We start from the raw sequence: 13,982 nt of genomic DNA on the forward strand, positions 1-13,982 counted from the left end.
AGAGATTATTTTCTCCTGATTTGGTTATCTTTTAAAAATACAGCAGAAACCTAAATCTTTTCCTCTGTCAGGGACTCATCAATTTCTAACCCCTGATTTTCCCACAAATTTTAACTGATTTCAAGTTGCAGGAAAATATGATATAGACTACACGTGTGGGGGGGTTTTTGTGCCCTAAAGCTGGCATCATTTTTTGAAGCAAAACGTTTGATGTAGGAAACTACATCTTAAGTAATTGCAGTGACTAGTTAAGACATCAAAAGAAGTTTAAATTGTTTATTTCCCTCTGATTAAAAAAAAAAAAGTGGTTTTTAACTCATGCTGCTTGCAACTCCCCAGTTACAGAGAATGTGCAATACACTCCTAGAGATCATTTTATAAGCATAGTAATTTTTGGGAAGAATCTTGAACTATTATCAAGCACACCATAGAGCAAAGGCTCCAGAAGGCAGTTTTGTGCCCAGCTGGCATTTGCAGAGTGCAGAAGGTGCCTCTCTCTGTACCGCCCTTTGGAAACACCATCTGGCACCTTTTCCCCCAACATGTTCCATGATATGGTAGGACCCAAGTAGGTGATGAAGGTCCATGAGCCCCATGAGGTTTTGCCCCTTCCTTCAAAGCCCTTGGAATGCAAACAGAGGGAAGCCATGTCAGACCAGGGTCTTTTCACCTGGGGACAGTGAGAAACATGATCTGCACAAGACAACCTGCCATCCCCTCACTGAATCCCCAGTTTGGGACCCTCCTTTCATTCCTTCCTGATTAAAATGGCCCTTTTGCTTCTTAAGAGCAGCTGGTGGCAGCAAGCACAGCTCTTATGTGCTTGTTTGAGCTGCCAACTCATTGTTCCATGGCAGGCCGTGGGCAGCACAGGTGGCAGCACAGGGGTGACTTGGGCACAAGGTGCCAACTCCCGTGGCTGAGCCTCACACCTCCTCCTGGCCTTCTGCCTTTCTTCAGCTTAAGAGCCAGCACCCTGATGCAGGGTACACTCATCAAGTCCCAGAGAGCCCAACATAATGTTTTTCCTTCATCCAGGAGATGCAAATGCTCTGTTAAATTATACACGGCGACTGGGAAAATATGCCATGATGCAGTGGTTTGGGGATTTCTGAGGTTTCTGAGTAGCGAATGCTGAGGTTTTTTTTTTTTTTTTAAGAATGGTTGTGTCTGAAAAGCCAAAGTATGAGCTGTTCACAACCCACTTCCCAACAATGCAGTCAGGAAAATTATTCCCAGGGGAAGGAGGTTTGGGGAAGAATCGACTGTAATGTTCTATTGTGAATTCACTTGTCACGCATTTACAAAGGGACATTATACACATAGAAATTTCATTTTACAATCAAGATTATGATTCAGATTAGAACAGCAAACAGTTGATCAGCACAGATATTCCCATCTTAATCTATACATACATAACATTACTCTAACACTTTTGTGCTTTTTTTTTCCTTTTAATATGATATCCTTAGAAGGCATATTATTCCTTAGACAAACTAACACAAGTTCTCAAGTTATCTCAGGATAGTTATTTCAAAAGAAAATGCAATATTTAATAATAAACATTTATAATCAGGTTTTTAACAAAGTAATTCATCATATAAACAAATGAATCAGTCAAGACACTAAATAAATATTTGTACTGGTAAATGCTAGCATTTTGCTTATATCATGTAGGACCTGATCCTGCAAGCCCTCTGTATACATCTTTATCCCCACTGAATGATTGGTTTCATTGCTTGTTCTAATCTACTATTTTACTTTGAGCTGAGCAAATACTTTCTGGCCACTAAATTAAGTAACTGAAATAAACACTGGAATACATCCCAGCAGACAATGATTTCCCTAGATATCTTTCTAAGTCATTAGGTTTTTTCTTGTTTATGAAATCATCACAAATATTTATCAACAGGCAATCAGTTTTTGATATTTGCAATCTGAGTTGCATTGATTAATTGAGATTTTTAAAATATATCAGGTTCCTTATTCTTGGCTTTTTTAAGGAAAAAAGTGCGACTTTTGCACTCAGTTTGAAGAGCAATTTCCAAGAATTATAATATAAATTGAAAGTGAATTTTTCTTTTGTCATACATTTGAGTTAACAATGCTAGGCTAGGAAGGCAAGAACCTCCAGGAAAATAATAGCCCAGGAATTCTGCTTGAGGAGGGCTGGTACAAACATGAATTACAGTCTCTGTTTTCACCTCCTGCCTTTCCAGGGCAAGGAAATGGCCTTTCTTAGAGCACACTATGGCCAGTCTTTTAATTCTGAATTTACTCAGTCCTTGTCAAGGTTGCCTTTTTCTTTGCATGTTAAGTCCAGAACAGAGAATCCCAGATAACAGACATTAACTGGCCTACATACCCTCTTCAAACCTTAGGGAATAACCTGGATTCCTCCCACAAACAGATGTGCCAGTGAATTCCAATCACTTAGTTGTTTTGGGGGGTTTGGGGGTTTTTTTGGTTGGCTTTCTTTTTTAAGGAAACACAGAAGCAGTCAGTTACAGCTAAAAACTCACCACTTTTTCTTGCCCAGCTCAGTTTGAAATGCAGTTTGAAATCAAGGGTACTGAGTTTATTGATGTACCCACTGTAATAACTTAAGTTTAGCTGAATTCTGATGGTTTCCTGAATGTCTCTAAGCTCTTACCACAGTATAGGATGAAATGCTCCAAGCATCTGGCAAAAAAACCCAATGATTGTAGCAAATCACTGCCTGAACTGAAAAGTGGAACATTGAAATTACTCTCTCTATATATCTATATATATAGGGATATACACACACGCACACACACACATATATATCCCTATATAAACATTTCTTTAAAATACAGAAATTAATTTTATCATTTCTCCTGTTGGTGTTAAATACTTTACTTCATGAATCCACAATATGGCAACTTCAGGTGGTTTGGAGAAATAAATCTGAAAACAGTCTTATAACCTCCACTAATATAAATATATTGGCAAGGAACTTTGACCAGCAATAGTAAATTTTGAAACTTAAATAACTATTCTACACTTCCTCTAATTTTAACAACAAGTTGTTACTGAGTACCAATATTCATGAAAATGTAAAAAAAAACCTAGAGCTTTAACTTTTAACACTGAAGTGCAGCCTTATGAAAGGAATGTAAAAGCAAATGATGTATTAGAGACTCATTCTAAAAAGAGAAAGAACAACTTATCCTATGTGTTTCAAAGTAAGAACACTGTATGCTTGCACTTTATCATAAATGACCATGTTGAGTCATAGTTTCTTCTTGCCTGCAAATGAAGGATGTTGGCTCAAATAATCTTCAAAGTGTAGATGAGCATTTGATTAAATCCTGTTTGTTGTGAAAACAAAGTTCATTTACACTTTGACTGAATAACAACAAGGAGTTTGTTTTAATAATAAGACATTTAAGGACCTTGGTAGCCAGTACCAGTTGTATTTGCAAGTAGCTCCTCAGCTTTACTCTTTTTTTAAAAAATAAACGTACAGTTATAGTTATTCATTTACTTTAAAAATTCTAAAGATGAAGAAAAGTAGCGTTTATACATATAAGTCCTCATATAAATTATAAAACTCAAGTTTATCTTAGAGAGTTCCATCCCCAGAAGAAGCATAAAGCACTTTTGTGGTACCTTCACCAGTGAATATTTGTGTCACATCAAATGTGAGAAATGCAACAAAGATGAGACTGAATCCAAAAACTGAAAGTCAACATTCTTCTAATACAGTCCCTTGTGATGAATATGCTCCATGGGCTTGTGTGATTTCCATGACAAGACAATTTCAAATAAAGGAAATATGAAGAAATTCACCAGTTCACTAGGTATAAGAAACGTCAGTGAACAGCAGAGTCAGCCCATTTGAGGTCAACAGTCTTTGGAAGACTACAAGCAGGGAGTTTAAAACTACAACAGCAAAATCAAATAACAGCAATGAGGTAAACTCCCCTAAAAAGGCCAAATAGGCTGAGTTGTCAGGAGAGAGTCCAATTGTACCTGACACCCAAATGTTTCTGTAGCCAGAGTCCAGCGAGCTGCATGGTAGAGGCAAATGTACTTGCTTTGGACCCTAAGCACATTTTATATTGTTTTGGATCTAAGTTGGGGTCACACTGAACAGGATGAAAAATATGGACAACTCCTACTTCCTGACTTCTGAAAGCCTTCAAACCAGATGTTATCACTTTAGTAAAGAGATCTACGTCCTCAAGTCCCCAGCCTTGAATCGAGGTATCAAATCCACCAGCAGTAAGTAGGTCACTTTTGTAAATACAGGTAATTCCAAATCCATACTCCCTCCAAAATCCAGTTCTTTTTGTGAAAACAAAACTACTGTCAGCTGGAGGGCTGCCTCCATATATTACTTTTGGATCGTATTGGCTGAAGATGATAGGGTAGTAAACCTGTTCTCCCTGAATAGTGTTATCTCTGCATCGCTGGAGGAAGTCTGATGTGAATACTAGATCAACATCACAGAACAGCAGCAAAGTGTCATTGTCAAAATGAGATGAGGCCATCTCAAGAGCCAGACCTCTAGAAAACTTTCCTGACATTGGAATCAGGGTTATATCTGCCTTGGGATACTTAATGCGGTATTCTTTCATTAGCTCTATGTGTTTGCTTGAGTCTGGGCCCGAATCAGAACTGAAGAGAATTATTGCCAACTTTACATTCTGCTTCGGAATCAGACAAGTCTTCTCAAAATTAACCATAAATCTTGAGAAAGTATCAAATCTCCCTGTGATAGGGACAAGAATATGTATTTTCTTGTCACTCTGTCGCCCAGTGTCTTTGGTGCCTCGGAATGACGAGGAAAAAATCTTTAAAGAATTTGAAAGGAAAGAGAAAGATTGAGTGTCACCGTTGGTGTCCTCCAGCAAGCTTTTTACATCCAGCTCCTCTGCTTCTTTGAAGAAAGGCTTGCTAAACAATTGCTGAAGATAAGCATGGCGTCTCACTGGAACAGTAACTTTCCTTCCTTTATGCCTTTTGTACAAAAGCAGTAAATCCAGGATGTACTCTACTCCATGCAGAGGGTCTACCCTGCGGTACCCATACTGTATTTCCTTGAAATCAATGAGTCTTCCTCTGGATCTGGAGTTCTCATTTATCATTTCCATGACCTGCATCACAGTATCATCCAGTGCAGCCCGCAGGACACTGCTCAGGCTCTGTCGGGGTGGCTGGTTCTCCACCATTGAGTAAAGAAACTTTCCTGTCAGGAACTCCCACTCAATGACTTCATCCCTTTCACGTGGCTGGAAGTTATTGAAAGATGGCACCACTCCCAGTTGCTGATCTTCCTTATTTATTTCAGTGTTACTGAGCTTGCTCATCAGGACACTTTCTCGATGGAGCTGGATGGTCCGATGGCGCAGTTCGGAAATTTTGCGACTCAGTATGTAATTGTGCAGCCTATACTGGTAGGCAGGTCTTTTGTTTGGATGAAGTGTTATGGCTGTGTGGATCTTGCTGTTGTGAAGATCTTGAATGTAACCCTTGCGGTTGTGTTCATAGTTTTCGTGGAACAACTGCTGCATCTACAAAGAGAGAGAGAGGGGTGCAGGGGGAAAGATTAAGTTGAATGTCTTCTACCCAGAAAAAGGACTCACATTGGTACTAGAATCATTACGTATTCTTATAGACCATGGTTATTTTTAGGCATAGAATTTTAAAGCATTCAGTAGAAAATAGTTACATTGTTTTGGTTTGAGTTTCAGTAGTGTCCACAGTAAGCCAATATTGTCCACTGTCTAAAGGAAAGGTCAGTTATATTTTTTTTATCTTCATTTTGTTCGGCTGCAGAACTAAGGGAAATGCATAGGCATAGGTCTCTGGGTAATAGGAGTTCATAAGTGCTATGCATGAACCACTGACTTCACTTCCATCTAAACCCCAGTTAGCACAGATCCTTAATGGAAGGTTAGCAACGTCCACAATTTTTTAAAGAGCACCCTGTATTTGTGTCTATGGAGCAAAAAGCTGACTGTACTGATATATGCAAATATTTAGTGCTGCTTAACATTCAAAAACTGAATGACCTGAACAAAAAAAAATTTTTCATGTTGACAGAGAATTCAATAATTGAAATAAAACCATTTTAATATACATTTTGTAAGATACACATATAATAGAGTATGTCAATTAAGCAATTGATTGTGATAGTGATTTCCAATTTATTTCTATAGCAAGAAAAGACATTCTACTTCTGTCAAATTAGTAATTGTGATAGAGTGAAGAGATATGTTTTGTGGCTGACAAGTCTAGTATCCAAAATATCTGGCCTTTATACTTTCTGTGCTGACTAAACATATCATGAATCTATCTTTGACTCAGTTTTCTCTCTAGAAGACAACTTAGCTCATTATTAATGTGATGAGTATTTATTCTTAAATGGGAAATCATATGGACTAGTAAAATACTGATATCATAAATATATTTAAAACCTGCTGCTCTTTGCTAACACCGACTAACTCCAGAGAATTTTTTCCCATGACTGGCAGACAAGGGAGAAAAGACTCATTTTTTTTAATCTGAAAACAGATTGGTCTGTAACTAATACGTAAGGAAAATGTGCTAGTTAGATAGAAAATTGTTGTTCAAGAATGTGTTTTAAACTTGAGCTGTAATCAGATTCTGACATAGGTATCACAGTTTATCTTTTATACACTGAAGAAATCAGGAGAGGTTAGTCCTGATTGCACAGTATATCTGACTCAAATAATTTAGCTAATTTTACTTCAATTCTTTCAAGAACAGAAGTTTTGACACTGGAAGTAATATTAAGAATAGGGCAATAAAAGTAAAATAAAAAAACTCCACAACTCCTAACTAACTTCTGATAACTCCTAAGATAAGAATCACGAAAACTATGTAATATTCATTAGCATGTACAAGACATAAACATTGTCACAGAACTTCAATATAGAACTTCTGGACTGCCAGTCCCATTTCATTCAGACCTCAAATGCCTCTGCTTGAGCAAACATGGCTGCTATTATCACTCAGTTTAAAATTTTTGAAGTTAGTCATATAACATGTAGAAAAGCAACAGACACATTCTGATAAACACCTTAAGCTATGTTAAATTTGCCTCTAATATTAAAAACACATACCTCTGTTATATTGAAGTGAAAATGAATGTGAAAAAAACCTACAATGTTACGACATTACTCATATATCCCTTATTCACAGAACCTACCTAAAGCTCTCTGAAAACATTTGGTGATTCCCTTGTTATATGAGATGAGATGAGAGTTTGGCTGATTTCCTTATAATACATAGAATAGGAACCAACATCATCAGGCCTGTTAGTGTTTTAACTAGCAGTGATGAAAAAACTGAAATACGGCTTTCTTGAGAATTAGAGATGGTCACAGGCAGGACAGATAGATTAGAGATTGAAAGGGAAAACAGTGTTTAGGAACAAGCAGGGTGATGGCATTTGCTCTTTGGAAAAACCATTTTCTCTTCTCGCTCTACAATTTACATTTTGAATAAAGAAAAAAGAACAGCTGATCTGGCTAGATTTCCAGCTCTCCAGTTTTAAGTTACACTTCCTTCCTGGTCTGCTTTACTTAAAATTGCATGCGTTGAGCTCTGCAAGGTGACACACTATGCTTTTGCATTGTCCACTTTCCCTGCAAAAAGCTGAAGGCATGATTTTTACATCTAGAATTTCACAGCAAAGACCCCTTAAAGGAAAATTAGGAAAATGTGTGATGTTGAAAACAAAAGAAAGAAGGGCAGGTGGTTTGTGTGACTTTCTCTTCTAAGCTGTCTAATGAAGAATGCTATTTGAGTAGAAATGAAACAACCATTAACTTTACCCATTTACAACCATTAACATTTAAAGTATGTGATTTTTCATACTTAAGTACATGAAAGTTTTATGTAAAGTAGCAAAATGGATTTTATCCAAAAGATTTGCAACAGATGACATATTGCTGCAAAGCTAAACCCTGTCCTTCAATTGTGCAAATTCTTCTGTAACCCTTGACTTATTACAAAATCAGCTTTACAGAACATTCATTAGCATCACTTATTTAACAGAAATAAATTTATGTTGACATAAATACTGCATTTTTTACACATTCCAATTTCAGATGCCTGGGTTTATTTGATATGCTCCACTGAAAAAAAGGAGAGAAGATATACTCCATTATAATACTGATTTTAGTTTTGATAATCAACAACAGATTAAAAGTAGCAATGAAAAGAAATTCAATCAACTCAGTAATGCAAAACTATCACACATATGCAAAACTGTACTAATCCATTTTCAGGTATGTTACTGAAAACTCTTAATAGATCCTCATTTAGAGAAAACAGAACAAACCTGACACTGAAAGCATCAACACTTCCTGAAGATAGCCTGCTTTAATCTTGGCACAGAAATTTGTTCTTAATGTTGCAAGAAAAAATGTCTTATTACAATTCAACTTATTAACATCTAAATGAAAGCAATTCAATTTGATCCTAACTTTGCTTTGAAATTTCTAGGCAAGATGGTCAAGCCCAGAAGGAAAAGGGAAGGATGATTAAATTTCCCAGAAAATGGATTTGTGTGAAAGTCTGAATTGAAAAATGTAGTTATAAATTATCGCGCAAAAGAGGTGGGTTTAGGAAGTGGAAAGATTTATTAACTGTAAATTAAAATTATTCAGCATGGTAAGAGTAAACCTTCCTGCAAAAGTTTTTATGATTTTGAATAGCAAGGTAATAAAATGCCAGATTAAATTCTATATAGATAAATGCAAAGTACATGAGAGGAACACAATCCTAACTCTGCCTGAAGAATGTGAAACTGTGTAAGCTGTTAGGACTCTGTCCTAACGGTACCAGTCCACACAGTATGCAATTCTGTGTAGGTGTCACACAGAGGTTCAGCAATGATGAAAAGAAAAGCAAATAGCACAAGGACAAGTCTAGAGTGAATCAGAAGCTTCATTACATGGTTGTGTCCATAGCACACCAGCATCTTGAGGACTGTGGCCAGGCACCTTGTCTGTACTGTTCTATCCAAAACTGATAACACAAAACTATAGAATGTTAAGGGTTGGTAGGGACCTTAAATATCATCTAGTTCCAACACCTCTGCGACGGGCAGAGATACCTTCCACTAAACCAGGTTGCTCAAAGTATTGTCCAACCTGGCCTTTAACAGTGTCCAGGTTGGGATATCCACAACCTCCATTGGATAACCTGTTCGTGTCTCACCACCCTCATAGGAAAGAATTTCTTCCTAACCTGTAGCCTAAGTTTTTCCTCTTTTAGTTTGTACCTATTGCTCTTTGTTCTTTCAATACAATCCCTGAAGAGTTGCTCTCTGGCTTTTGTGTAGGCCTCCAGATAGTGGAAGTCTGCTGCAAGGTCTCCATGCAACTTTCTCTTCTCTGGAGTGAGCAGCCCCAACTTTCTCAGCCTTTGTACCTCTTATCAACTTCATGTCCTCCTCTGCACTTGCTCTAAGAGTCCCACATCCTTCCTTTGTTGGGGGCACCAGAACTGGCACTCCAGGTGGGGTCTCACCAGAGCAGAGCAGAGGGGCAGAATTCCCTCCCTCACCCTGCTGCCCACACTGCTCTGGATGCAGCCCAGGATCCCACTGGCTTTCTGGGCTGGAAGTGCCCATGGCCAGGTCATTTTGAGTTTGCCATCAACCATCATGTAAGTACAAAGGTACCAACCAAGGCTACCCAATGATTACACATTTGGATCATTAAATAAACAGACAACTAGGGCAAAAGAGAGAAATCCAAAGAGGGCCAACTCTGAGATCAATGGAGTCAGAGTAAATGAGCACCATAAGAAAAATTGATAGGAACGGTACCATGTCTTCTCACATAAAGATCTATGACACTTACAAGGATGCACTCAAGACTCAGAAACAGATCTTAGTGGCACAGCAAGCTGCTGATGGTAAAATTTTGGATCACTTTAAAGAGTGAAGCAACAGCTTAGTGGTAAACTACAATCATTGCTATCCAGAAATCCTGCAGTTCCAGTTGAAGATATATCATAATATTACCTTATTGTCCTGTACCCCACCTCAGTTTCTTCTACCAATTACCCCAGAGAGAGAATATTTCGCCAAATGAACATTTACTTTGACATCATACAACCAATTTACGTTCACTGAAAGCAATGAATGGGAGAATTTCTCTTCAATTCAATATAATACCTGGAGGTCCAACATTGTATCTGTTCACTTTGCATGACTTTGTGACTTTTCTGAATAGTTTGCTGTCTTCTGAATGGTTCTTACAGCACAACTAATACAAGAGTTGGCATGGACTTCTGCTTGCCTTTTTCCATGCCAGCTGAAACCAAAAGTTGGCAAGAAATACTAAAGATCTAATCATGCTCTGAGGAACTCTGAACTCCAAGCAGGAATTAAAAAAAATATAAGAAAGAAATCAGAATAAAGGCAATGTTTTATTATTGTGGCAGAAAAATACAATAGCTAACACACAAATGCAAAGTAATTTGCATTGCAAGTTCTGAAATCATTGTAATCACTGTGATTTACTGATGTAATAAAAAAGGAAGGTTCTTACTGCATATACACAAAAGCTCAAACCTACCAACTTTATTATTGCAAGACTATCACATATTAAAAAAAAGCAAATGGTGCTTTTTAAATTAACACTTTTTTTTTTGAGCATTAACAATATTTAACAGAGAAGACATAAAAATTTTCCATTCACTCAAGCTGTTCTTAAATCCACAGGAGTGCTAAACTGTGCATTTTAACTAAACTGGACTTTTAATAAATGTAGAAATAAGATGAACAGGAATCACTCCTGGTCTTTCTTCCCTCTGCTCTTTAAAGTTTAGCTCTGCTAAAGATGAAGATTTATTCACTGCTGCCAGTGAGTTCAAGGGACATTTCATCTGTATGAAGTAGATACGAAAATCTACTGCATTTGAGATGATACTGTTTTGCTGAACAACAGGAAGTTGAGTGCTTAAAAAAATTCAGATTACTATAGGCACATTAGGATGGCCTCAATAATATGTATTATAATAAAATGCAAGACTAAGTTACAGTTAATCTAAGTTTCTGGACAAGAAGACAGATATGAGCAGGTCAGTTTTGATGCTCTGAGAAATACTATGAGGCTGGAGAAGATAAGGATTAAGACTGGAATCATGAAATGCATATGAATTAGATAACAGAGAAGCAATAACAAGCTATGTACAAGTGGGCAATTATCAGTTTGGAGGGAAGTTATTACAGAAACTTCTAAGGAACAAAATCATTCCTAGTGACGCTGGCACAAAATCTTAGACACTGCTCATGGCACATAGTCAAGGACATTTTGACTAAATAAGAAGAGAATACAACCTATACGAGCCAGAGAACTTGGAAATTAAAAAGTTGTGGAAATTAAGTCGTTATAATAAAACAACACATAAAATGCTATATCCATGGTAGTAAGAGGTATGTGACTAAGTATCTTAGGAAAACTGACTTTTTAAACTGGAAATAATTGGCATACAAAGAAAACATGAGAATATCATCAGACAATAAGGTGACAAGAAGACATTATTAAAATTCAGTGTGAATCCTCTACAGAAAAGGGACAAAAAACTTAGTTTTGTATCAGTCAGAATATTTCAGAAAGATGCAACAAACAATTTCACACAATTTTAGGCCTGCATTTTTATCAAATGCATGGGACAAATCAATGTAAAAGAAACTTGTCAGGACTTTTCTGATTTAGCGTGTAAATAGACAAATTAAAAAGCACTGGTATACAAGGACAGCAGCATGCATGGAAGGAAACAGAAAAATGTCTTAAATTATCCTGGGCATAATCTAAATAACACAGTTGTGGAAAAGGCTGCATTTTAATAGTCAGCAGATTTAAGGAAGGTAGGCTGACAGTCTTCCAGCCTCCTCAGGTTTGGACTGCCTGGTGTCACTAAGCCCCTTCTTTGGAACAAACCAGCCTTCAGAAGACAAGCACCAGGGTAAGGTGGAAGGGATGACAGGTTAAAAAGCTGGTAATAACAGTTCCAGTTACAATGAACAAGAGCCCCCTATTCACTGCCGATCTTTCCACTAGGATGCGAAATGGAAATGGCTGACTCAGCAGTTTTGATGATCTCAGAGATCTGACTCATTTCCTGTTCTGGATGATAAAGGATGATAAAGGATCACTGAAAAGGTATAACTAATTTTTCTGTCATAGCTTAAGCTTCATGTAACTCAGTGATGTTCAGACTTGTGGTTGCTCCTACATACTTGGTCACTGAGAGAGCTCAGCAGAGAAAAGCGGGTTCTGCTATCAGGGAGTTACACAGTGAGACAAATGCACAGGGACCAGCTACATGTTTACACCATGAGTCTTGGGAGCTGAACGTGCCCTCCATGGCATTAAACTAATAATAATAATAATAATAACAAACAGGGGTCTGCAGGCAGAGCCATCTGCAGTTTTGCCATTGTTTCCCTCATTACAGAAGGTGGTTTACCGCAGTAGCGTTGCCATCCAGGTGACAATCCTCAGCATGTACGTACTTTTAAACATCCTGGCAGTGCATGTGTGCTTCCTTAGGTAACAGCTGGATGCTAAAAACTTTTCTAAGGGCTAGAATTGTTCTCTGGCTTCCACACGTCAAGTAAAGAAGCGATCCACCCTCCTTGAAGCCAAGTCTCCCACAACATCAGGGCTATATTCCAAACTGGATCTTGCCAAGGTTCGTACCCTGCCACAAAAGGTGCTTCAGCTCCCTTACAACCAAATATCCTTCCCAGCCATGTGTCATACAGTATGAAATAGACAAAGAATTTATTATTAAGTGGTATTTCACAAATTTAAAGAACATTAATCAAGAATTAATTCTTTCTTCATTTGTATCAAGCCACTAAAATACTCCATTGTTAAAAGAACACACATTATTGTCTACTAGTTAGCTATAACATGCATCAAGTACACTCTGTAAGAAACCCTAGCTTTTTATGTACATGCTTTATAATTACAGAATTCATACTATATTTTAAAAACATTGTAAAATTTGACCACAAAAGTAATACATAATCTTTTATACCAACACATCTTCAGTGCAAGACCCTAAATCTTCCTGAAGATTCATACACAGCAATGCACCCGAGCATTTACCAATATTTCTTCCTACAAAACATACACTTTTTAAATATAGAGTTGAGAACAATGTTTAATCATTAACTTTAAGGAGCAAAAGAAGGAAGTTATTTTGCCAACCTCTTACCCTTAAGCATAGTCCTGAAGGTAGTTTACAATAATTATTGAACCATAAGACTAAAAAATGAATTTTTGTGTTAGCAAAATAAGAATTATTTAAGTCTTAGTGTGCCTATGGAATTATTTATTAAACTAAGTGAAAGTTACAATTAACTCTATTACATAACACATACATGCAAAGTGTGTAAGTAATTTTATTTTATAGTCTGTCCCTTTCTCACTATGTGACACATTTGACCATATAGAGGCAGAAATATTAAATCTGTCAAATATTAGCCTTCAATGTACACAACAGAAAAACAGGAAAAGGTCTTTAAGGTTATATATTTAGACAGAAATATCAAGTTCTAATGTCTATGTTAAGGAAAAAATATGGAAAAGTTATTTGATGACTAATCATAATTTCTGAATTGTTTCTATGTGGTGTGACCTAAAGTATTTATATTTGTTTGATGATAAACTTTTCTAAAGCATGGACTCATACATTTGTGTATCTGACGAAAGATTTGAATACTGTAATTATTCTCTGAAGTGCATGAATGCCACAAATGCTGATTCCACATATACAAATTCTATAGAAACTAGAAATTTTTCTTTTTTTGGGTACTTTGTGGGTAGTATCACAGTTGAACTAGCAACACACCCTACTTTACAGGATTACCCCAGAAGGAATTTTTACTTAGAAACTTCTCTTTTGTTACACCAACAATCATGTCCTTTTCACTCCTACTCAGTAGTGCTCAGATGTTT

The 13,982-nt window shown here is 37.0% G+C and overlaps 1 protein-coding gene across 1 annotated transcript in view; it reads right to left on the reverse strand.

The window, feature by feature from the left end:
* Positions 1-1,089: 1,089 nt before the first annotated feature.
* Positions 1,090-13,982, reverse strand: part of CHSY3 (chondroitin sulfate synthase 3) — a 142,211-nt gene continuing 129,318 nt past the window's right edge. Inside the window, exon 3 of the mRNA XM_005486226.4 lies at positions 1,090-5,540. Within this exon, the coding sequence (XP_005486283.2) occupies positions 3,975-5,540 (1,566 nt within the window). The 3' untranslated portion in view covers positions 1,090-3,974. The remainder of the gene's footprint in view (positions 5,541-13,982) is intronic.

The sequence above is a fragment of the Zonotrichia albicollis genome, chromosome Z (assembly GCF_047830755.1).
Source record: "Zonotrichia albicollis isolate bZonAlb1 chromosome Z, bZonAlb1.hap1, whole genome shotgun sequence".
NCBI lineage: Eukaryota > Metazoa > Chordata > Aves > Passeriformes > Passerellidae > Zonotrichia > Zonotrichia albicollis.